This window comes from Sinohyriopsis cumingii, chromosome 13 (assembly GCF_028554795.1).
Source record: "Sinohyriopsis cumingii isolate HCF-2022 chromosome 13, ASM2855479v2, whole genome shotgun sequence".
Lineage (NCBI taxonomy): Eukaryota > Metazoa > Mollusca > Bivalvia > Unionida > Unionidae > Sinohyriopsis > Sinohyriopsis cumingii.
In genome coordinates this window covers 63,774,390-63,801,283 of record NC_142973.1, presented here as the reverse complement: position 1 = coordinate 63,801,283, position 26,894 = coordinate 63,774,390, and the positions used below count along the sequence as shown (strand labels likewise).

The window sequence follows — 26,894 nt, the reverse complement described above, 5'->3', positions numbered from 1 at the left end:
TGTACATCCGGCAATAGACATATGTCTAAAGCCGATTTCCTTCCCCTGTTCCCTTTTGTAATCTTTTCCAGAGATCTCCTACTGACCTGCGTTTGCTATGTGTATTATGTTATAGTGTGTGTTTGCATCTGTTTTCGTGTAAGGAAGCCATCTAGATCAAATTCATTTCTTTTTATTTAGCTAGTGATTTTAAATGTATATAATTTGTTGTTTTTTCCGTTTGGTCATGGGAGATTCGTGTAGTACTATCCTTAAAAAAATTATATTTAAAAAAACTAAAATAAAAAAGCATACCTTTGTCAAATTGTTTTGCTTCCATGACGTGGGTGTTTTTTACTTCTTCAAATCTCTCATAATCACGCACGTACTTGCAAAGGGGTACTAGGCCTAGCCCTATCTATAGGGCAGCTTTTGCTTTATTCCTCAGTTGCCATGCTGCTCTGTATACGTGGGCACAGTCTTGTGTGTCGCCTCCAGCGATTTTTTTTATATAGTCTTTTACATTATCACTGCCTCCAAATGTAGAGATTATTTGTCATGGAATTTACGGGGCTACCGTCTCTCAAGTAAATCAGGATATTTGCCTTTAGAAGAGTGTCCCTGATATCGTTTATCTCCAGATAGTTGAAAATAACATCAATTCAGTTCCTCCCAATAAAGTTATTGATTATATCTGCCATTTGTGCGAGAGACTGCTCGTGCTTAGCGTGCGCCTCGTGTTGGTTGGTGCTTTCCTTCCATGCTCTGAGCCAAGCAATATGAATCGTAGGAAGCATCTACGTGTCATTTCTCGTATTAATACCATCCCCCACTCAATGTTCCGGCTTCACCCCAGTCTAGTTTTTTGTTATCATTGCGGATTCCGCTATACTTATCTATGTTCTGATGGGGTACATGTAAGGTTTGCTGGCAATAATAACCCTTCGTCCAATCTTCCAAACGACTAGGCACTCCCCCAGTTATTTATACATACATCAGCGATTCATATAGAAACCATTCCGATGAAGATAATGTTTAGGGTATAAACAAATTTACATATAATGTACTAATGCACTAAATAGGCCTATCTGTATGTAATATGCCAAACAGTTGCCAACGCAGTAAAAATTATATGCATATTGTCAGACGAGTAAACTTGTGAAGGTCCATCATCATTTAAATATCACACTGACACATTATCTTAAGTCAATCAGGTTTGACGATTTTCAAAACCAATGTCAGTCTTTTTAATGGTTCCGATCACGGTATATAGTAAAATATTTATTTAGTATAATAAAGCCTTGCTTGCAGCCTAAAGCAATTAAGATGGCATTCATGTGTAGCTTTAACGACTTTCTCGCCGGCTGCTTAGGAACCAAAATCTAAAGGTATTTATTTACCTAAACATATCATAGCAGACAACACTGTATTTACTTGAACTTTTCTCCGAGCGGTCTAGGACGTTTAATGATTTTCAAAATATTGCCATGGATTTTCAATTTTGATTTTTGATTTCATCAGTTCTTTACATCAGAACATTAAAAACAAAGTACTCAGTGGTTTAGTTCTCCCACGTATGTGCTATTAACAGTTATGAAACTTGATTGAGGGTGTACTGTAATCGATGCATTCTTTGTACAAGAAGGAATTCGTGTTTTTCGAATGCCCTTTCATGAGTCTGAATCAACTTTTTTCAAACCCCGTATAAACGGATACTGCACGTGCAAAACTAAAACCATGCATTTTAAAACCGAAATTCACTTTGAATGTCAAATATGCAAAATTAAAATATTGACAATCTTAATGTCCAATTTTGAAATAATTTGGGTACTGTGTATTTCATTTTACTAAAAAAAAAGTCCCATTCAGTTTCGATTTGTAGACCTTAATCAACACTTTTCTGAATTATCCATTATTTCATTCCCGTTTGCATATAATTATGGATTACTCCAGAGTGTCATCTCCTCCTACTCACCCAATCCAACTTGTCCTCTCAAGCTCACCTTACAATCTCTCCAACTCACTTCACCAGCTCACCGTACGATCTCCCCAGTTCACCCTACAATTACTCAAGCTCACAATACAATTACTCCAGCTCGCCCTACAATCTCTCCAGCTCGCCTTCCTCAGATAAGGGCCGTCCATTTTGGTACGTACACATGGATGGGGAGGGGGATTAACACAAATGCATACGCTTGCGTATGGGGGGGGGGGAGTCAACTGATAATGTACGTACGCATAGGAAACGGTGTGGGGTGTGAAACCTCGATACTAATTTGTCTAATACGTAACAAGTTCGACTGGGTTCAGTTGGCATTTGAATTTTAACGGACACTGGACAAACTTTTTAAAGTTACGCAGCTTATTGGTTTGATGCAGCCAGACATTCAACATCGGTGGATTATCTGTTTTATTAAACACGTTAATATTATTAATCCTTAGTCGTTTCTGCGTGGATTTAATATAGGACGTTCTGGGGGGGGGGGATGCGTCAAGCGTACGTACCCAGATGGGGTGTGGTTACAGAAAAGTACGCATGTGTACGGGGGAAGAGGGCTTAAGCTTTGTCAAATTTTGCGTACGTACTAAATGGATGGCCCATATTCCTACGATCTCTCTAGCTAACCCTACGATTTCTCCAGCTCTTCGTATGATCTCCTCTGTTCGCGTTCTTCAGCTCACTTTAGGATCTATTCAGTGCACCCTACGATTACTTCAGCTCACCTTAGGATCTATTCAGTGTATCCTACGATTACTTCTGCTCGCCTTCTCCAGCTCACCCAGCGATCTCTCCAGCTCATCCGTTTTGAACGATTTGGTATGCCAAACAAATCCGATATGACGCACAATACTGATGAAATCTCAAATAACTTTGATTGTCGTCCTCTTTGATTCAGTAACGTACCTTAAGATAACCAAAGACTCACTTTTGTTTTTACACAGTAACTCTTTTTATTCTCGATGCACTTTAAGTAAACTTTCTATGCTGATGTATGTAGAAAGGCTGTCCTATAAAACTAATCTTCAGCAGTCTACAATGTCATTTTATGCATAATTTGGTCTCAATGACCTCACTGACTGGCTTTCGTATTTTTTTATATGTTTATGCTTAGACTTTTTCTAATAAAACCAAATTTCATGCAGTCTGAATTTCGATTAAATATGGTAGTATTTTATAGTCATCATTCTGTTTCACAATCTGTTGAAGCAAAACTGATAACTTTGTTGGATTCAATTGTTAAGATTCTACGCCGTCAGTTACGTCACATTGTGGCATCTGCTGTGAACCACAACGAAACGTTTTCCTAGATGCTTTACTTTTGCAGCCAATTTGGATATGGAACTGTGTATATGGGTTTGAATTAAGAAGGTCTCAGAGACCTAAATAAAATGTCTGCCATTTTTTTATATATAGAACTAACCCATTTTTATCTGATGTAATTTATCCTGAATTTATATGTTTTACAACGTTCACTGCGTGTTACATACAATTAAAGGGGGACCCCGGCTGGCCGAGTTGTTTAAAACGTTCGCCTTTACCAATTACTGCCATCTCACCTCTAACCGCCTGGGTTCGAGTCTCGGGTTCGGACAATGTAGATATGTGAGAAAACTGGTTATAGCTTCCCGTGCGTCGGTGGTTCTTACCGAAGTTCTCTAAGGTTCTTCCCCCACCACTTATGCTGACCGCCATATACAGCCTATCCTGCGCTGAGAAATGGCTTTAAACCCCAAAACAACAACAACAACAATTAAAGGTTTGTCTCTACTTGTATTTGTAACAATTCTTGTTTTACCAAAAAAAAGAGCTGATGTATCTACATTTAAACTTAATTTGTATTTGTATCTACATTCAAACTTAACCTGTATCTTCATTTAGACTTAATTTGCATTTACATTTAAACTTAATCAAGGTCTACAGTTTTTGTATATTTTTCTTTGGTCGATCATCACAGTAAAAACTAACGCAGTCTATTAAATAAAAAGTGTACCAAGGAAAACATAAACGCCTAATTTCGACCATCCCATCGAATGTTTATATTTTGGCTGCATATATCAGTTGAAAGAAACACAGTGGAGTGACTTCCGGGCGGGAGTGGTTGTTAGGCCACTGTATTCATTTAAACCTGTAATAGTTTTAAAATACTTTTTTGCTGCATGTGATCGGTGTGTATAACAAGAGAGGATCGGTTCATGCTCATACCAATTGCAAACATTATTAGCAAAATACACCTGCGTCTCAGTACCCGCCATCCTTAACAGAAGCTAACTTGACTCGTCAGCTTGGCATTTGCTGTAATGCGTGGTATACCGCTAATCGTGTTTTTCACTTGTCGTTATTCAACAACACGTTTGCTTTCAGGAAATGCATTGCAGACACGAACATCTCTGTCAAACACGTAATGATGAATTAATTAAACATCTCATTTTCAACTTGAGTCTCTAAAATGAAAGTCGTGTCTTTAATTTTTAAGACGAATTTCCTGCGTCTCTACCGGGAACGACTCTGTCCTGTCTGTCGTTATAAAAGGCAAAATCACTAACATGCAAACGTGAGCTTAGATTTAAGCCTTTCAAATGTGAGAATAATTTGTAAGAAAGGCACAGCCTACTGATTGTTATGATATTTTCCCGTTGCTTATTCTGTACACAATCCTACAAAATATGACGATGTGATGAGCATTTATTTGTCCTCTCTCCTGTCTAATAAAATAAAATATGGGATGTCAATGTTTTACGACTTTATGAATCATATTTTCAAACAAAACTGAAAACTTTACGAGGGTTAGGCCTAGCAGAACCTTGGTCAAAATGGTGACATCCAAAAAGATAGCAACGGCCGCCAGAACAGCGGACCAATGGCCTACAATGAAATATGTTCGAAATCAAAGCTGACTTTTAAAAGGAGCCCTGAATAAGCTAAGCAATGTTCTGTATAATCATATCTTCTTCTTCTACTACTAGGTGTTGTAGCCGATATGTACTACAAACAGAACATCCATGCCATCATTGGTCCGGCTTGTACGTATGCTTTGGACGCGGTGGCTAGACTGGCTTTCTACTGGAACATTCCAGTAGTTACAGGTAAATATTGTCATAGAACGGCATCATTCGTACCAGCTCAATAGTAACATTCACAAACTAGATACCACATGAAATAAAACATATAGAGCGGATTCCTTTTGAAATGAAGACACAACATATGTAAGATAACCATTCTTATTTGTTCTCGAGTCCTAAATTTAAGTGACGTCTATTCGTACTGACAGTGCATTATATAGTATTAGCAATACCCACAACATCGAACATTTATTAGTTTGTTTTATGTAATTAATACTGTTTCCGTACTTAGAGAACTTATTAATATGGAGTTCTTTTATAACAAAAGCAAATTCGTCTTGTAAAATTATTTGATTTCCGGTCACGTTGCAAAATCATAAACGCAAACAATAATCATGCGTGTTGTTTAGGCCTGTCTGTTTCAGTAAAGATCATAGATATGAGAGAAATATAAATAATTCCAAACATCTTCAACTATATAAAAATTGTTGATATGCTTATTTGACTATTTTGTAGAGTCCTCTTCTTGATTTTCCAGGACTCGGTGATGGCGGAATCTTCGAGAACAAGACGGAGTACCCTACTCTCACGAGGCTTTCATATTGCCAGTGTCGGCTGCGAAAGGTGCTCGGGAGCATATTTAAATATTTCGACTGGACGGATATCGCCATGATCTATGATATTAACCATCTCCACTCCAACGTCCTAGCCAACTCACTCATTGTCGGTTTCCAGAAGCAAGAGCTTTACCCGTATCTCCATGGCTACCTTGAAAGCACAAACGCAAGCTTCTGTGACATTTTGAGGGATGTTTCCAAAATGGCACGAGGTTAGCCTAAAAGAAGCATATATTTTAGCGATACTTTATTATCGCTCAGAAAGATTTTGAATTACTAATACATTAAGTTGTGTTTATTTTATATTTATGGTGAAAATGTAATATAACAACTTTTTGGACATATATCCATTTTTGTTGTGATTTATATGTTCGATGTAGGATTTAACTGTATTATTCGATTACAGGAGAAAGTTGAAATCATGTCATTTTAAGCGCAGTCTTCCCAGAAGAAAGTTGTGAAGTTTTAATGAGGAGGTGACTTGTTCCTGTATATATATATATATATATATATATATATATATATATATATATATATATATATATATATATATATATATTAGTTATATGGGGCTCTAGAACCTCAAACGGGAATTAACAGTAGCCCATAGATGTACATAGATAAGCCAAATTGGTCTCTAATGAGAAATCCTGCTTAAAAAGTCAATAGGGTGAACACTGAGGGTAAATAGGTAACATCGTTTGAAGTGGAATACCTCTGTTGAGGGTACATAGTTACATTGTTAGAGTTGACCTTAATATAAATGACTCTACATACGTACGGGAAGGCCTATGTTAAAATTGTCCGTAGGTTAACATGCTTGAGGTACTATGAGGCATAAAGTCATTAACATTGCACTGTAGTTTAACATGAGGCAGTCACTTGGGGGCACAGTAGGAAATCCTTCCCAGTGCTAAATTCTCGTTGTGCTCTATTGATTGGGGTCTAACTGGAATTAACATTACGCTATAGGTTAACATGTGGTGAATTCAGGTCAGAGCTGCATGAGTGTCCCTGTCGTTCAATAGTCCCTATTAAATTCTAGTTGTGTACATTGATCGTGAAACTCCGGGTGCAGTATTTAAGATTGGAGACTGTTATATTACTCAGTGGAATAAACGAAAAGGGTCTTTTCCGTCGTCGGCAAGCGCAGTTTATCGTTGCCATGGTGGCTTAAAACTAGGATTTGATTGGCCAAATATTCCGTAGTAAAATAGTTCCCTGATTAAGGGGAGTTGCATAGTTTTACCGCGTGAAATGCTGACGATACTTTACGAAAAGTTAATGAAGAGAAACCATGCAAATGTGCGTTTGATAGACAATTGAGAAGTTATGGTCTTTTATTAATTACAGTCATATTATTATAGAATGGACACTTTGGACTTTCCAGTTGACAACAGAACTTGTATAGAGGTCTCTGGAACTTGAAACCATTAACTTCTAGCGGAATCGCGACAGGATTTGACATCGCTTGGGCTAGTAAAACGCCTTGGATTGTTATAATATCTACAAGGCTTCTATTTTGCTAAGTTAAAATGTTCTGTGGTAAGTTAAAGAGCAAACAGATGCCATTACGATTTCAATACCTATACTTTTATAAGAAACTTTGTGTGTGTGTGTGTGTGTGTGTGCACATGAAAAAGAGAATGTTACTTATTTTGTGAGTTTCTTAAGACAAGGTGGGCACACCATTCACAAAATCAATAATAATAATAATAATAATAATAATAATAATAATAATAATAATAATAATAATTATTATTATTATTATTATTATTATTATTATTATTATTATTTAATATTCAGAGATTTCGAGTGATAGGGAATCAACATTATCTTGTAGGGAGAGACATAGAATTTACATTACGCTAGAGAGAGAGAGAGAGAGAGAGAGAGAGAGAGAGAGAGATGGTACATGGGGATGGTAACTGACAGAAAAGTAGGATGCCATTTTTCTTTTAATTTGCGGCAATATAGCACAGTGAGAAATTAACATTAGGGTAACCGTTTTGATTAGTGTCTGAAGACAAAGTAAATTTTAGTTTGGAAATGTTCATTGACAACTTTTTCATTCACCAGTTTCCGATAAGTGTTATATATTGCCGAATGACTGCAGTAACAATTGCTGTATGCCTCCAAATTCAAGATATGTCATAGTGTGCTGCACACACTTTAATACTCAAACCTCATTACAAAACTCTCTAAACCATAGACTAGAGATCATTAAAATCACGTTTTGCTATATCGGCAGTCTGAAACCACTGACTAAAAATAGGGCATACATTGTTCCAGTTTTAGTTAATCCATTTTTTTGGAGCACACGTTTTGGCTCTAGAATGAGAGTGCAGAATAAGACGGGGAATGCTGAAGTTATTGTTACATTGTAAAACTGTGCTTATTTTGGTTTGTTTGTTTTTTGTGAAAACTTTATGTTGAAAGTTATACATTTTTCTCGTGAGACATTGCAGTGCCAAAATATGACTACCAAGACACAATGCTATCTGACATGCACAAGTACAACTAAACTCAAGAGTTTCTATAAATCATGAAATTTTTCAATATCATTCAAAAATATTTTGGGGTGCAATTTTTTAAAAGATTACAAAACTAAAGTAAAATTTCAACTAATCATTGTTAATACTGCGAGGTATCTTACAGCTGGGACAGATACCATTATGATTTCAATCTAAATAGGTTTATTAGAAACTTAAAACTATATACAACAAAATCTCGCGACGCGAAATATTAAACTATAACTATTGACACGCGTTTAGAAACTAATTTTTTTGTCAATTGACACACACACAGACAGAGCTAAAGAGAAGGCTACACAATTTAATGGCAGTTTCTTAAAACTAGTGAAGTTATGTGTGTTTTGGAAAACTGTGAACATCATATATAAATCTTAAGTTGAGAGTCTGTGCATGTAACAAAACTCAAGTCACCTAGCTTTCTATTGCACGGGGACAGCAAGTCATTATCACAATCATCAAGTAATTTATCTAAATAATATCTCAAACAAGAATCAAGATAATATATACGTCTAAATTCATGATTTGACTGCTTTAAATAAACGTGGAATTTGAGTTAGAACTAACTGTACTCATGGAGCTCTTTGTGCGGATTCCAGGTTGGATACAGTTTTTAAATGGATCGATCAATATTTTTTGCTCCTTTCATCCTCAAGAAATTCTGAAATAAAAAAATAGACCCTTTTCACTTTTGTGACCTTAAACCCACCATCATTCCACAACTTTTCACTTCCAATATCTTTCTGCAGTAATGGATGTTGGCCTCCATCTTGAAGTGAAGAATTTACATGGATTGTATGCATATCAATTCATTGATTGACATTCTGATCTTGTTTTGAGAAGATAATGTTTCGAATGTGTGGAACACAAGTGTTCATATCTTTTTCAATAAATATGTCGCCTCACATCATTTGTAGGTGCCGTATTGCCATGTACCGAACACAGAGATGGGAATTGTATACCTTTACCGTTTTCGCATGATTTATATCTACTTCAGATACGCCAGTGTAATCATCTAATTTCGGAGTATGGCCTGACGGAACCATCTTGAAAATCATCCATGTTACTTTATTTGCATTGTGTATGCATCTAATGTTGTACTAGGATCAACGCACAAATGCATTTATTCTTATCTGCTTCTAACGATATTCTAACCGGACTACATATATCAATGAAACTGGGGGGGGGGGGTACTATATGACGTTCTCTAGTATGACCGCCCATTATGTCTGCAAATATATAATATTAATAAAATCTATATAATGTTCTTCAGCATGACCGCCCATGTATCCATATATATATATATATATATATATATATATATATATATATATATATATATATATATATATATATATATATATATATATATATATATATATATATATATATATATATATATATATATGTATGTATGTATGTATGTATGTATGTATGTATGTATGTGTGTGTGTGTATGTGTGTGTGTGTGTGTGTGTGTGTGTGTGTGTATGTGTGTGTGTGTGTGTGTGTGTGTGTGTGTGTGTGTGAGGGAAGGAGGCATGGAGTATAAAGAGAGGAAAATATTATTTTATCTTTGCAGTAGTTTTATTGATAGTTCCAGGAGATTCAGTTCGCAGAATAATGTTAGCAGCGCTTGACCTCGGTTTTATCAGAAGTGGAGAATATGTTTTCATTGACGTGGAGTTATTTCCCTTTCCCGGAGATTATTGGGGAAATCATGACTGGAGGAGAGGTGACGATAGAGATGCAGACGCCAAAGAGGCGTTTAGTGTTCTTTTGAAGGTGTCTCTTCATCAGCCCCATGGAGAAGAATGGAATAATTTTACACTTCGTGTCAAGCAGTTGGCATTGGAGAATTATAACTTTAACTATGGTGATGAAAAGGTTAGATTTATTAAGATCCTTACTTTTTAATTGTTTATGCCAAGCAACATGTTGTAAGCAATCTTCAGTGCTATTTAAAATATCTTTTTATAAAAACTTATTTGAACAGACTATATAAACATAAACTATGAACCATCAAAATTTCCTACTCAAAGAAGTATGTTTACTAGTATTGCTTAATGCAGTTAGAACTTTTTACGAGAAGATGTGTTTTCATCATATTTTAAATACTGTCTTCATAAACCATGTTAAAATTAATAGTGTTTGTGAGTTTAAAACCAGAAGCATGCCGAAAATGGGTCTTCGGTGTCTTTTTTAACTATGACATTAAGGCTTCACAGTGATACGGGGAAAGTAGCAAAGTTTCCCTATGTTACATTTCGACCTAACGCAAGGACTACCTCAGGTGGGGAGCTGTGAGGCCTCAGTGGTTAACATGTCGGACTCACGACCGAAATGGTGCGTGTTCGAATCCTACCATCGGCTCAGCATAGGTGAGCTACTGTGGTACGTCCCTTGAGCATGGTACTTTATTGCAATTGTCTTGGCACTAAATAACCTAGTTGTGCTACAGTAACGATAAAGCACTAAATGAAACCAAACCTTCCTCAGGGGACTAAACAGAACAGACACACACACACACACACACACGCATTTGCACACAAACAGTTGCATACGTAATACAATTTATATTTACATGTTGGCACAGAGAAGAAAAGTAGACAGAATAATGAAGAGGTCAAAACTATAAACACGGACAATAAATATATAAATGCTGGTCCTTCTCACATAGGTAAACTTTTTCGTGGGCTCTTTCTATGACGCGGTTCTTCTATATGGCATGGTGCTCAACGAGACCTTGGATGAAAATCTTGATCCACACGATGGCTACAACTTTACCAGACGAGCATGGAACCGGGTCTTTAAAGGTAATTTTCAAGGTGATGTGTCTATCATAGCATAAAGAAAAGCGCAATAAAAAGCGGGAAAAAATGGCGACAGATTATCGCAAACATTTATATAAACAATGCCAAAGTAAATTTTTATATATGTGAAAACTTTTAAATTTGCAGAAAGCATTTAAAACAAAATACCAAAGGCGTTTAACATGTATTAACATTGTAAATCTCATGACAAGTTATTTTTATAACTTTTAAAATGTGATTACCCGGTAAGATCATCAGCCCTTGGTATTTAATACTTTGGTCGATTATGCCGGATATAAACACAAAGCAGCAACGTTCAATGTAATTTCGTTAAATGTAGGGAAATTTCATATTTAGGGGTGGAAAGACAATAAGATAATAACATCAATTGTTGTACAGGTGGACAGGCAGTAAGATAATAACAGAAATTGTTGTATAGGTAGACAAGACAATAAAGTGATAGTAAAAATGTTGCAACGAGAGCTTTTCCACATTTAGACCGAGAAAGGTCGCATCAAGAAAAGATAATACAAAGTGCTGATGTTTTATGGCTTCCATTTCTTGTTGGAATTTCCGTACAAGTGCACCTTTCCTACATGGAATATCAGGCATTCAGTACACTTCATCTTTATTTTGGTACGAACTTTCAATTAATCTTTTAATACACAAGTATCAAACACTCTTGACTCTTGAATTAGTTTGTCTCTCTCCGGTCAAGTTGTATGTTAATGAATATCCATGTCATGCAATCAAGAAACAATGGGGCACGTCATGTTACCTGGCTGTCATCACGTAACCAGTTTCATAATGAAACTTTGTTGTCTTCCCAGTACAAGATTATTTTTCTACCCTCAGCTCTTATCATATCTAATCTGCTCATACTGATTACATTTCTTCTTAATAAAGCTCACATAACATGCATTACTGAAGGTAAAATTGTTAAGAAGAAATCTGAATTAGATGGACCAGCCATCATACAGGAAAGGGCTCCATTACACAAGGATTAAATGCCAGTAGTTGTCGTGGCTGCTAACATCCTTCATCCATAAGCTGATTAAGACATCATATATTGGCATCAAATGCACGTGTTCTTTCAGTACCTTTCGCAGGTCATTTTTGAGTGGAATAAACTAAGTCATTGGCAACAACATCAAAAATAAAAAGCATAAACTAATGAAATAGTGTACTGCGCGCACTAATCTATCAAGGTAACTTAATGTATTATCTTTGATGTAATTTATCATACTAAACGGTCATTGAGGTAATTTATCGTGTTTTTAACGTTGTCATGACAACAACCTGCCATACTGATATGTTTTACGTTACTGAAAGTATTTTAAATTAATAAAGCATGGAATTTCTTTTTCTATAAACAACTCCTAGCTTTCATAGAAAGCACATAATGCAGATATAAATGAAAATGTAAACCGTTTTACCTTTTGGCTAGATTTAGTGTTAAAATTGACCCAATGTCTCAAAAGAGTTTATTGTGGTTATTAGAGTTATAAAGGGCTGAAAATTGACTGTATCATTGTCGAGAGAAGGGAAAACAATCAATGCAGTGTACTGGAAAATAATTTTGTAGCATGCTATCCCTAAAACCTTACACAGGCACTAGAATGCACGAATTCACGAATATCGAAAATACTATGCGTGATGTATGCACAATTTTGTTTAAAATGATTATAAAAAACAGCAAATAATCCGGAACCAAAAAACCGTTCTGTTTCTGAACATTTCTGCTTAAATGCGGCTTGCTTTTGCTTAAAAACGTTTTCCTTTTCATTAAATACACTAATGATTTCATAAGAGGAAATGTAGATGGTGTAATTTGAATACATGGTTGTATATGAAGAAATCTAGATAGTGTAACTGGATTTGATGAAAGTAAGCTCGCGAAATGTTAAATTAAAGCAATGGCGTAAAATAGTTATTATATTATCCAGATCTGAATCGAACTAAATGCAACGGGGACACATATAGACCAATCGTCACCCTTGCTGTTGTAATCCTATGTTTGAACAGACCAATCGCCATCCTTGCTGTGCAGTCATGTGTTTGAATAGACCAATCGTCATCCATGCTGTGGATTCCTATGATTAGCACGTAATTCTTAAGGTCACTCACAAAATCAAGTTTGACATCTGTTTTGACAATTGTTCTGAAAAATGAACTCAAGTAAATTAAATGAGAAAGCGCAGATTTGCAAGTTTAGCAATTCCATACTTGTAACACATGTAATCATATGCAGGTTATCATATACAAAATATGTATGTGTTGTCTTATATTTCACGTATTACACTTGAATATGTGTGTTGTCATTAGTTTCATGTATTACACTTGAACACCTGTGTTGTCATATTGTTCACGTATTACACTTGAACATGTGTGTTGTCATATATTTCACGTATTACACTTGAATATGTGTGTTGTCATTAGTTTCATGTATTACACTTGAACACCAGTGTTGTCATATTGTTCACGTATTACACTTGAACATGTGTGTTGTCATATATTTCACGTATTACACTTGAATATGTGTGTTGTCATTTGTTTCATGTATTACACTTGAACACCTGTGTTGTCATATTGTTCACATATTACACTTGAACATGTGTGGTGTCATATATTTCACGTATTACACTTGAATATGTGTGTTGTCATTAGTTTCATGTATTACACTTGAACACCTGTGTTTTCATATTGTTCACATATTACACTTGAACATGTGTGTTGTCATATTGTTCACGTATTACACTTGAACATGTGTGTTGTCATATGTTTCAGGTATTACACTTGAACATGTGTTTTCATATGATTCACGTGTTACAGTTGAACATGTGTGTTGTCATATGTTCACGTATTACATTAGTTTCATGTATTACACTTGAACATCTGTGTTGTCATATTGTTCACGTATTACACTTGAACATGTGTGTTGTCATATATTTCACGTATTACACTTGAATATGTGTGTTGTCATTAGTTTCATGTATTACACTTGAACACCTGTGCTGTCATATTGTTCACGTATTACACTTGAACATGTGTGTTGTCATATGTTTCAGGTATTACACTTGAACATGTGTATTGTCATATGATTCACGTGTTACAATTGAACATGTGTGTTGTCATATGTTTCACGTATTTCACTTGAACATGTATGTTGTCATATGTTTAACGTATCACACTTGAAGATGTATGTTGTCATATGTTTCACGTATTACACTGGAACATGTCTGTTGTCAAATGTTTCACGTACTACACTTGAACATGTGTCGTATGTTCATATATTACACTTCCTACAAATGTTTAATACATATGATTAGAAGGATACGTCAAAACGTTACATAATATATGTTAAACCAATGCTAAGTTCACTCATTAATAAAACTAAAATGGTCTTGTCCTAATGTATGGAACAAATGCCCAATTCGTTTGTCCAAGTGATAAAAGGCACCAATGAATTATGTACCTGGTATACGAAATACGTATGGTTTAATCAATGGTGTACATATGTAATGCCATTCGTTTAACAAATGGAAACATTTATGTTTCATACGTGCGAATCAAACATGTTTAAAAAAATGCATAACGCAAATGGCACGTCTGTGGGAACTGTGCCATCTCATTCCAAACAGCTTACAGTCTTCTTGAATTTTACATTGAATCAAAAGATGCAGTGATCGATTCAACTGTCCCATAATTTGATTTTACAGCAACGTCTGCCAAGTACCTGTATCTTTTGCGTTCAGCAACCATTGCAAGGGTTACTTCAAATAATTCATCTTTCTTCATTTTGACATCCAGTCATCCACCTTGACATCCGTTCATCTATCTTGACAAATGTTAACCTAAGTTATGATACCCAAATCTTGTACATTTTTGTGGCTCCCAGAATACAAAATAATTTCAAACTCAGATACAACCAGTCATTATGATTGTGTAACGTCATGTTAATTGATAATATGACGTCACAATAAAGAGTTAGTCTGAGTTTTTAAATTGTAATTTGAGATTAGGTCTTATGTTTCTTTTTTGCCATAACATGTTGTTGTCACAAACATTCCTTAATTTATGATATTTTTATCTTTCACATTTTTTAAATATAATAAAAATAAATTTGTCAAGATTTTTGGAAAAATAACGCATTTCGTTCGGGTGATATCATTTAAGTCAACTTCATAAAAGATACCCGTGGTCATATAAATTTTTCTGTTTCTTTAATCACAACATTTGAAACCAAGGTCTCTATTGCAGAAATAGATACGTTATGTGTTGGATATATTTTTTCTTCAGGTGTGACTGGTACTGTTATCATTGACAACAATGGCGATCGGGAAACGATTTATTCTGTTCTAGATATGGACCCAACAACTGGAGATTTTGAGGTACTTGAGCAGCATTAATTTTAGTAAATGAATGCTTTTAAATTATCAGTGATGACACAATCATTTGCAATCCGCTAATATTACTTGTACGAAGCGTGATCAATGGAAATTCCTCACTTAAACAATGACTAGACAACACAACTTTGTGAGTGTTACATACTGGTTATACAGCTCAAGATTCTTGCAAATTATGTAACATCAAATGCAGTTAGCGAAAGTTCACATCAAATAAAAAATACGAAAGCTTCCTAATTAATATACGCGGATATATCTCGATCACGTTCAATATTATGTATAAACATCTTCCCTTATTATTTGACTTGCTTACAAGGTATACTGAATACCGGAAAAACATTGAAAGAACAGCCATTGAGGGAAGAAGAAAAAAAATACAATCCAAAATAAACATAGACTTATAACTTGTATACAATTCAAAAACTGTTGTCAACTTTAGATAATTTTCAATCATACATGGTTGTAAACTCGCTTACGTACCACTTGCCTTGATGTTTCTGACTTCATATTGTTTGAATAAATACGAATCAACCCTGATTTTCAGAACATCAGATCACCTGACTCAGTATGTAGGTTGAAATAAAGAGTAAAATAATAAAGAAGGAATTGTTAATGAGGGTGGGATAGGTAGACGGAATGAAAAAAGAAGCACATGAAAATTAGATGTATCAACCATTTGTTGTTATCTACGTCTGTTTTTCTAGGTGGTGGCTAATTACTTTGAAGATAGTCCTTATTACACTCCTGTACCCGGAAAGCAGATACACTGGGCAGGCGGGAGACTGACAGCGCCTCCTAACAAGCCTCTCTGTGGATTTAGAGGCGAAAACCCAGCTTGCAATATTTCAGGTATTAACTGTTACAACACTGCTCTATAAATTTATTAACTTTTTTGGAATAAGTCTCGGCTATCAACTCAAGTTATAGTATTCTTAATAATGAATGTTATGAATTTGTGATGCTTGACATCTAATTCATCATAAAACACATTCCTATATTAGTCACAGTACGAAACCACGGATGGAATAGGGGGAGGGAGGCTTCGGTAGTCTCCAGCCCCAAAAATTGTGTCACCCTTCATATGTAGAAACACTTTAAGTGTATTTCTAACCATAAACACGATTTTTAAGTAAGAATGTGAATCAGGCTGAAAATGGCAAATGTTGATTTTACATACCAAAAAAAACGTGTGCATTTTACCTCTTAAAACTTTTTCAAAATTTAAAAGTTTCTTGGAAAAGAAAAATAAATTCTTTACTCCCTGAGATTTGGTCTTACATTTCAGATGATAATACGAACTTAGTTTACATCATCGTTGGAATCTGCGTCGCCTCCTTCGTCTTCTCTTGCGTAACTATCGTTGTTGTCAGGTAAATAATATAATATCCCCATACCTCTCAGTGACTTTTCTATTTTTCTCCAATATATAGCTGTATGACTTTCAATCATGAGTTACACAGCCAAGTAGGTAAAGACAGTTACATACACACATCTTGATAAAATACCTGGATGAACGTCACGCTCCGTTTTCAACCAAGTCAGTCTCGGTCACTTGTTTTCAAAATAGTAATAGTCAATTCTAAGTTCCGTTCAAAACTTATTTTCCATTTGACCCCAATATAGGTTGAATGTATAAATGCATAAACTTTAAAAGAACGTGTTTGTTTTGGTTCTTTTCTATGCTCACTAAATTTCAGGAACAAAACTTTGTTCTATGAGTCGTGCCATTTTGCTTTAAGTTTGACATTGATTTTAGTTTTGTGTACTGAAAACCATTTCCAGAATGCAAAAAGACGATGTTCTCATTAAAGAAAATTGGTTGGCACAAGTAGCATGTACTGCGGTGTGTGTTTTAAGGTAAAGAAGATACTTAGGTAGATATATTTATATGTAATTTCTGGTTTATGCTGAAAAACCAGAGCAATGCCTTCGATTGCTTCGGTTCGAATGCAAGTGCTGGCTTAATAAGGGGTCATTGGTTATGTATACAATCTAAGATTGAACTGGAGAGCTTTTGTTTGCGATTTTGGTATTTTTAATATAACATTAACACTTCTAGTCATACCGCTACTATGCCGTTTGGCAGTTTAAAGTGATGTCTACCATTGAGGCATCATGCCGCCGACATCTAGCATCATGTCCCACCCAGTCACATTATCCAGACACCAGTCTGACAAATCCTAAAACTAACTTCTTAATCCTAGCGCCAAGCGAGGCACCTGTTAATACCATTTTTATAAGTCTTTTGGTATGCCTCGGCTTGGGTTCAAATCCGCGAACTCCCGCATCTGAGGCGGAAGCTCTAACCACTTAGCACACCGGAGCGATCATCAATTTTTTCTCAGATTCCTTGTTTGAAATTAATTTTTTTCTTTCTATGTTTATTTAACAATTTTTTTAAAATCATATTAATTATAAAAAGCAAGAAGCAAAAGTGTAGCGAGTAAACAATTCTAAAAATCCTAAACACATAAATACAAACCATTTGAGGAAACAATCATAAGACATCATATAGAATTTCTTGCGAATAATTAAGTATACAGTCTTTGCCTTATCTATCTCGTTGTGACTTACTTTTTCAACCTATATTTAATATTATTAACGGGTTAAAAGTTGACTAGGTACAAATGACATTTACGTTATGAATTCAAGTCAATTTGTTGCTGGTTTTCTTTCTTCAAGAATACGTCGCAGGGAAAATGGACTGAAGGACATGGTATGGCGGGTCGATTACAATGATCTGATTTTTATAGAGCCTGAGAGGGATGGCTTCAGCAGATTGTCTCAGGTGAGATTTTCTCTATAATGTCACAAGTTTGGTGAATGAATGAATGAATATATATATATATATATATATATATATATATATATATATATATATATATATATATATATATATATATATATATATATATATATAAGTAGAAATTCAGCAAGAATCTGACTTATGTTTAGTTTGTGATAAATTAAAATGTATTGTTAATGACATTTTAATTTAATTCTTAAAATTTCTCCAGTTCCCTTATGTAAAGAATGCGATGAAATTTGTTAATCTGTTTGCACACATCCATCTATCAGTTCCCTCTACATGCATTATCACTTTTGTTTAATTTATAAAGTACACCTCATACGTTATAATATACTGTCTACTTTTATTGTAGAGGAGTAGAATCGTAGTTATTAGGACCTTCACGAAGTAAAATTAAACCTCACGTGTATACAACGAGACAAACATCTGGTAAAATATGACAGCCTAGGATAGCAGCCATTTTGAACATCTTCGTTAACATTGGTAGTGACACTTTACGCCAAAATTAGCATGGCAAAATCTCCCACTCCATCCCTAAACTACATTATTCTGGGTTTGTTTTTTGTATTGGCAGGCAGCTACGTCCGTTTCAGGCTGTGTGCAAATCACACATATTACTACGCCTAATACGTGCACGGTTATTCTATGGATTGCGGGTATTAGAGCTAAATACCTCATTGGTTTAAAGAAATATCCACGTTTGTTATTGCTGTAACTAAATGTTTGTTGGGCTTACATTAATGCCCATATTGTTATTGCCGCAGCTACAGTGTAGCTAGAGCTTTAAATGACAGTTACAATAGAATTAAACCATTATTCCTTCTGATTCTAGAGAACCATAGCTCAGTCTGGCAGTTGGGCTAATGACAGCGTGCGTCAGTTTATGTTCAATACAAAGTTTGCTCGCTATAAGGTAAGTAAATACGGCAAGAAAACAATGACATAAACATCAGATAGCTTTCTTTCCCTCTCTTAATTTCACGACCAGAGGTAATATCATGAGTCCCGGAATAATTATAATGTTGAAGAACAAACATACCAATGCAGCACAAAATTGGTTGCTTTTGGGAGGCATGATCTTCTGAGACATGGACATTATTTTAAGTTTTATTTAACATTTTCTTCATTTATTTATCTGTCGTAAAAAGATCTGAAAACTCCAAAGTAATCAAAACTTAGTAAATTTATTTATTTTTGATGTTGTCTGCTCATCACTTTAAAAAGTTAAAACTGAATGTAAATTATCAAAGTGATATCTAATTCGTACATGTACATAAGGTTTCATTTAAACATAACGAAGGGAAACTTGGTTTGTCTCTCTTCAAATAAAATCTTAGCGTTTTTGTGTAAGGATTTGGATTTGTGTAAGGATTAGTTTCCGTTCCTAATAAAACAAACTAACACTAAAGCTGAGTATATACATCTAATTATATTTCAAGCACTGGCTAAAGACAGCTGTTAGGTCCCTAATCAAGATCAATTCAACGAAGGGCATTTTCAGAAGAAATTATCTATAAATTTTTTTACTAAAATTAACTTCAAGTCTCAATGTGCGTTTTGTTGTTAAAAATTGTACTTTTGTTTGAAAAGTACATGAAAGCTAAAAGTTAAAAGTTATTTAATATATGAAAGTTACAAATTCTTTGATATCACTCATATAAATCATAGCAGCTGCAGTACCTATCAATTTCTACTCCACGGTATGGTGTGTTACAAAAATTAGAATCATTGTGATTTTTCTAATTTTCCTGAAGACTTGCTTGTGGGTGGGAAATATTCTTAGCATGAGAGACAAAGTGAAATCAGAGCCAATATTTAAAATGACATAGCTCTTTTTTCACCATGTACACTTTTCGTTTGGATGGCGAGGTCCAAAAGTGCATGTGCCACATACTCCTACTAAATTATACACACATATATATATATATATATATATATATATATATATATATATATATATATATATATATATATATATATATATATATATATATATATCGAACTGCAGGGAAACTTGGTCGTAGTGAAAAGGCTAGCAACAGAGAAGCTGGATCTTACCCGTGAAGTTTTACTTGAGCTGAAACAGGTAATTTCATTACAACCTTCATGCTAGTTAGTATTTTCTTAAAATAGAAGAGAAGGAAGTATCATTTTGTACATATTAAGTTTATTTATTGACACCCATTTTAAAACTATTATCATGACGTTTAGTGGAAGACCCTTTTATAAGTTACCATAGCTCACATCCATGGACAAGGAAAGCAATCAAATGGACGGAAGGGGGATAAATAGAAAGAAATAAAGAACATTCTGAAAATAATACTTTTAACTCTAGTAGATTCTTTTCAAATAAGATAATTTCAAGCTGCTAACTCCTGCAGTTTCGAAACGCGATTAATGTATGAGCTAACAGAGTATGAATATCATTCTAATGAATTTGAAAAGGAGGTTCTTACAGTGAAAATGTATTTTTCTTTGGAGATTTGTCCAGATTGTCACGCTTACAGGGGAAGACAACTTCTACGCGAAATGGATAAAAAATTGGTTAAACGAGACAACTTCTTATTTCCAGTGACATTGTGCACAACATCCATGTGAACATATGTGCTCTAACATATTTTCCTTTCCTGCAATTAAACCAGTATTTAATATCTGCAATTAAACCAGTATTTAATATCTGCAATAGCAATGCGGCTGGAAGTTTAATAAATAACTCAACTATGAAGAGGCGCTCGGAGTAACATCAGAATAATCTGAAACCATTGAGTCAGTGTCTATAGCTACGAAAATGGGAAATATTTGCAAGGAATATTTAAGGAAACAATTTGTTCAAACTTCGCCAGATATATGCCTGTTTAACAGTCCAGGATGAATCTTCAAGACATGATAAAATTCTACCATGAAAACGTAGTTACGAGCATGAAAAAAATTAAGTGGCCAATAAAGTAATAAGAAATTTTCCTTCAAAAATAATACGAAAAGAAGGCAAGTTTATGTGTCCTCTCTGGCAGTTCATGTAAGTTTGTATGAAGTTTATCTTTGTTTCAAAATGTTTTCTCAAGATATCTTATTCTGGGATTTTTGTATGTGTACATAGCATCAAATATTAGAATGTACTCTTCAAATAAACCACAAGATGTTGAACTTGCAGGTAAGAAGTATGCAGCACGACAACTTGACCCGCTTTGTAGGAGCATGCGTGGATCCCGGAAATGTGTGCATATTGATCGAGCACTGCCGTAAAGGAAGCCTACAGGTGACACATTGACACATACGACCGTCATATTTCAGTTTTTGCTTTATACTCACAGATTTTTTGTTGTATATGTCATGCACTATCATAATAATTATTTATGAATAACCGCTTTTTGAAAAAAAGCAGTACTGTGAACAAGCAAACTCCCCTCAAGAACCCTCTTGCGAAAATCTCCCCCCAAAAAGTGTGTAACAATCCACCCCACCCCCTGCGACCCTCTAGAAATCTTTACCCGTGAAGTTGTTTTATGCCCTTTTCAGGGTTGTATTGTCAGTCGCGGATTGGTCGAAATGCCGCTGACGAAGATGATTTTGCATGACCATTTCACAAAAAAAATGGTGACGTCTAGACACAAAACATAAACGATGGTGATCGTAGAAAAATCTGAGAGAAAATATCGAAACCGGCGAATCAAACAACTGAATGACATCCATCGTCGTTACCTGAAACGTGTTCGTGAACTTTACAGTGCATGATGTAACTCATTACCAGACCACCGACATCTTATGCTGAACCTAGTTTGCGAAACCCGAGAGCATGTAGACAAAGACAATTATATAAAAATGTCGCTGTGATAAATGTTCAGCAACGATAAAAGAATACAAATGAGTGGTAAAATCTTTGACGTAAACACGTCCTGGATCCGTTCTGCAGGAAATCTTACCGATAAGTGTCTATAAAGGTATTACCGGAAATGACCGGAATATTATTTCCGGTAATAAGTTATAGATGTTGCTGTCGTGAGAAAATGATGATTATTATCAGTAATGTTTTTCAGTAATTATCAATAATTTTAATTACAATAACTTCCAATAATTACTTTTGATAACTTCCAATAATTACCTTTGATAACTTCCAATAATTTTCTATAATAAAATGCCTATCAATGTGAGAGAATTCATTCAGAAAGAATATAGGGTATTCCGGCATTAAGAGAAACACAGAATGCAGATATTATTCGCAAGTATTATGGAATTGGTTTAGCGACTCTCTATAAAATCTGGATCAATATATCTAACAAACGATTTGTATCATAGGTTCCATCACGGGTACAGCGGCAATAACGTCGCTGACATACCCTTTGCTTGATGTGTATTACAAATTGATCACACAGAACAGCGTTAATGGAGGAAATTTGAAGAAGAAAAATGTTAAGAGCATTACTTAGAACAACATAATAACTGTGTAGAAAAAGCATGTACGTATTACCCAGGTTAGGTTGATAAAAAAATCAAACATGAATGCACAATTATCGAACATGAAGGTACGAACAAGATGTTGCACTTAAGGTAAGAAGTGTGCAGCACGACAACTTGACCCGCTTTGTAGGAGTATGCATGGATCGCGGAAATGTGTGCATATTGATCGAGCCTATAGGTGACACATTGCACGATGAAGCCACATACGGCTGTCATATTTCAGTTTTTGTATTATTTTTATACTCACAGATTGTTTGTTGTATATGTCATGCACTATCATAATAATTATTTATGAATAACCGCTTCTTCAAAATAGCAGTACTGGGAACAAGCAAACTCCCGTCAAGAACCCTCTTGCGACAATCTCCCCCAAAATTGATATGATATCAATAGATAAACAAAGCAAATCTGAGAAGTTGGAACGGCAGAAACGCAACCTTGATTCTTAATCATATCCTCAAAGAAGTAGATCTCAAGTCCACCACGCGTGCTGAAAACTCCGCCAAATGAATAAAAACAAGTACTTAATCACTCCTGGAATGATCAAGTGCCAGCAAAATTACCTACGATTATCGTCTTACGTGATTGGTTAACTCTTCATGTCATTGCATATTTAATTTATATTGTGTAGCTGACTTCTGTCGTTTACGTGATTAAGTGTTGTGAAAATGGGGTTTTGTCCTACCTGATGTTTGTCATGATTCTAAGAAGTACACATGATGTTTACTTCAATTTGAGTATAAATCCTGATTTTATTTACGAGTTAGTGGGTTTTTCCAGAAACTCTATTACGTGGAGGGTCTAATGAAGTTTGTATATCAAGATACCGTAAAAATTATTAATTCTTGTTTTATTACCAGAATGTGGATCCATTTACAGTTGAGTTCAGATAAAATTTGAGATGAAATATTTATTTAAATTATTCATTGAAATTACAAAGAGCTCATTGACTTTTTGGACTAAAACACTACTTTGGGATTATTGAGAGCTCACTCAAAGACATTCTGGATTCACCACAGTGGTACATCAAGACATTTGAGAATGTTGGACTTCATTCGGAACATTCTATACTTTTGGACTTGTAATAGAACGTCTAGTATTATTTGGGATTACATTGTTTAAGACCACTGATTTGTTACCGTACAATGGAGGATAACAAACACCATTGTGATGGACAAAATTATTTGCATGAACGTGAACGGGAAAAGATAATAAAATATCAAAATACGGTGATATTTACTATTAATAGGCGCTAAGATGAACAAGATGAAATACTATTGAACAAAATTGAGCATCGTTGTTAAGGAAAACTGTTTTTGAAAAACATCATCAAGATGGAAAAATAAATTACCGGCCGAGTATAAAATTGTAAAAGAATTGCAAAGTATGATGAAAACCAACGAAGACCTCACCACGAGAATGACCATCAATGTCTTCACTGTCCTTGAAAGAATTAAAACTTATCTTGGCCTAAAATATGAAGAACGAAACGTTGAACGAAATCGAATCAAAGATATATGCGAGAGTATCAACAAAATTTTAGAATAGCAACAAGAACTTGAGCAAATCAAATATGTACTTTTTACATTAACAGAATATGAACCATGGCCTATGGTGGGAAAAAAATAAATAATCATACGATGATTAGTAAATTCTCATGTATTTTATTTACCCTGTGTGTTTACAGATCGTTTGCACCAACGTAGCGTGTTTTCGCGACAGAGCTTGCCCTGACAATCAGAATCCAAGTCTGATCTGATTCTTTAGCGACATACAACTGTGCAGTTGCATGTCCAAATTCCTCCACGGACCAAGCGAGCTGACATTGCACGTATGGTCACTAATGAACAAGACTGCAGGCGTATCTCAGCTGCTACCACCGCCAAGACTGTCTCGTATGTTCACCAATGAGTCAAAGTCCCTGAGTTTAAGTTACACAAGTAGATTATAATGAAATCATCGCACTCGCGTACAAACCAGTCAATGGCTCTATCGAGCTTTTCTCCAAAATGAGTCCGTCGATCACATCAGAAGTTACCGTGAAACGGATACGGCAAATAGCTTGCCTCGCACGCGGATATGATCATGGCCCACGATGACACTATCGATCTTTCTGCGGAAACTCACTGATGGGTCTGCAAAGGATTGTTTAGCAAAACGGCTTCACCGTCCAAAGTACAAAGGAGCCGTGCACGGCACATGCAGCCTGCAGCTACGAATTTATCCCAACAAAAGCCGTGTTATAACGTACTCAGAGATTTCGCCGACACGCATTCGTCGGAAACGTCTGATGATTCGTCGGAAACGACTTTGTGGTCCGGCATCCGGTTCTTTTCCACGTTCGATGAAGTCCCCACTGTTGTTGACCTTGATAAAACAAAACAAAAATCATGTACGACGATGTGATTATTTTTATAGGCAAGACAGCTCCACGAGAGTTTTTTTTCGTGAGGTATCAACAAGAACGCAGACGTGATCTATACGACATAACGATATGTATACGTACCTAAAGTGAGCCGGGACAACTTCGGCATGTTGTCAATATTTCTTGGGATTGAAGCAAGGGGCTTCACAAACATTTATTGGACATGGTGTTATGCCGACCACTCGTGGGACAAGTTTTAAAATATTTTCGCTGAGATCATTCGGAATCCGTCCAGTTTTCTTATCATCGACATGACCAGAACTTCCTATTCCACTGGGGGAAAATATCGCAAGAATCTGACAAAGCAATTTAACAGAAAATATAAATGACTACAATGTCGAAATCAGCCAGTGATGTCAACATAGCAGAGGTGGTTTACCGAAGACGAAAGCCCACAACTTTTAACTTGTCACCACGTGAATGGTTGTGCATGAACGTGTGAAAGATATATGCTGAGGTCAAGAAGATCCGCACGGAAAGACCTTACAGCGAGTTTGGAAGGAATGTTTGCATTGCTGAAACCACGGAGTAAGTGAAGAAAGTTTCGTAAACCACCACCTCCTCTAGGATCGGAACAGAACTGAAATCGAGCGCTATTGTCAGGACGGCCAGAGTTACGGGAGAAATCGCACTATTACTGGACGCTTGCCGAAGCGATTACGGGGTGGATCTTGGATAGAAGTCATCGGTGAAATCGGAGAGAGCTTTAATGTGACTGCAAAGGGAATCCAGGTTATCAACAAAGAAGTCAGAAAGACACTTTAGAGTATTCCATCACCACTACCGTCATTTATTGCATTCAGCTTGGAAAATAGTGTTATATATGTGCTAACGAGGACAAATGGTTACAAGATGAACAAGATAATGGAAAAGTGAATATTCATCGAGATTACTCGGGAGAAACAAGCACCGTATGGATGCATGTATTTGATGCATTTAACGATTGAACCGTTTAACATGGCAAGAAATGGTATGAAACATTTATGACAAAAAGGAGGTGAGAAAACGCACAGAAACGAGGAAATGATGTAACTCATCCAGGGAAACCCAAGCCTGATAGCGAATCCGCACACGAAAAAGTTAATAACAAAATTCACCTGTGGGAAAAGGTCGTGGGGGAGCAGTAACCGCGTTGGTGGCCAGCAACAGGTCCATGATATTGGGGGACAGATCGGGGTCAGTTCACGCCGGAAATAATGCGCCAGAAGTCATCACCGAGGATACATTGGTTGGAAGCGGATGCTTACCAACCGCACGCACTAATTCATTGAAGACTTGGAAACCGAACATGTTGATATGTACAACACCGATGATGACTTCCGAGGTGGTTTCCATCAAATAACTCTATGTGCTCCATAAAATCAATGGCGCGATACATCGTGTCGTTTCATATACAAACCTGAGCGTTACTTCGATGATCACGATCTCATCAACGAAACCAGAATTCCGCGTAGTTTATTCGATGTTTATCACCGCATACTCGAGAATGCACTAGCTTCCTTTCGCATTTATCGTAGTTGGCCGTAGGTCTCAGCCATTCGGGGGTCTTGACAATAATAACTTGCTGATGTTTTCGCCGATTCATGGCTCAACGTGGAGCATTATAGAATTTTCCACAGACACGTATGTGAGTGACTGGATTAGTGATTTCGTTGGTGTAAGACTCTAATATCAGCTTACGCGTACACAAATTAACTGCCAGCTCCTTGAACTCGATTGAATCTCTACTGCACATGGTTAACACTCGACGGTCATCACTGAGGACGGTTCTGCTTTTTCCTCCAGATATTAACGAACA

At 35.7% G+C, this 26,894-nt stretch overlaps 1 protein-coding gene across 1 annotated transcript in view; it reads left to right on the top strand.

Annotated features, from left to right (window-relative positions):
- LOC149785717 (atrial natriuretic peptide receptor 1-like) overlaps window positions 1–21,484 on the top strand; it is a 37,989-nt gene extending 16,505 nt beyond the window's left edge. The window contains exons 2-12 of the mRNA XM_089979924.1: window positions 4,945–5,064; window positions 5,579–5,869; window positions 9,771–10,075; window positions 10,869–11,004; window positions 15,301–15,392; window positions 16,112–16,256; window positions 16,693–16,777; window positions 18,090–18,195; window positions 19,049–19,129; window positions 20,225–20,302; window positions 21,368–21,484. Coding sequence (XP_089836050.1) covers window positions 4,945–5,064; window positions 5,579–5,869; window positions 9,771–10,075; window positions 10,869–11,004; window positions 15,301–15,392; window positions 16,112–16,256; window positions 16,693–16,777; window positions 18,090–18,195; window positions 19,049–19,129; window positions 20,225–20,302; window positions 21,368–21,484 — 1,556 coding nt within the window. The remainder of the gene's footprint in view (window positions 1–4,944; window positions 5,065–5,578; window positions 5,870–9,770; window positions 10,076–10,868; window positions 11,005–15,300; window positions 15,393–16,111; window positions 16,257–16,692; window positions 16,778–18,089; window positions 18,196–19,048; window positions 19,130–20,224; window positions 20,303–21,367) is intronic.
- Window positions 21,485–26,894: the final 5,410 nt, after the last annotated feature.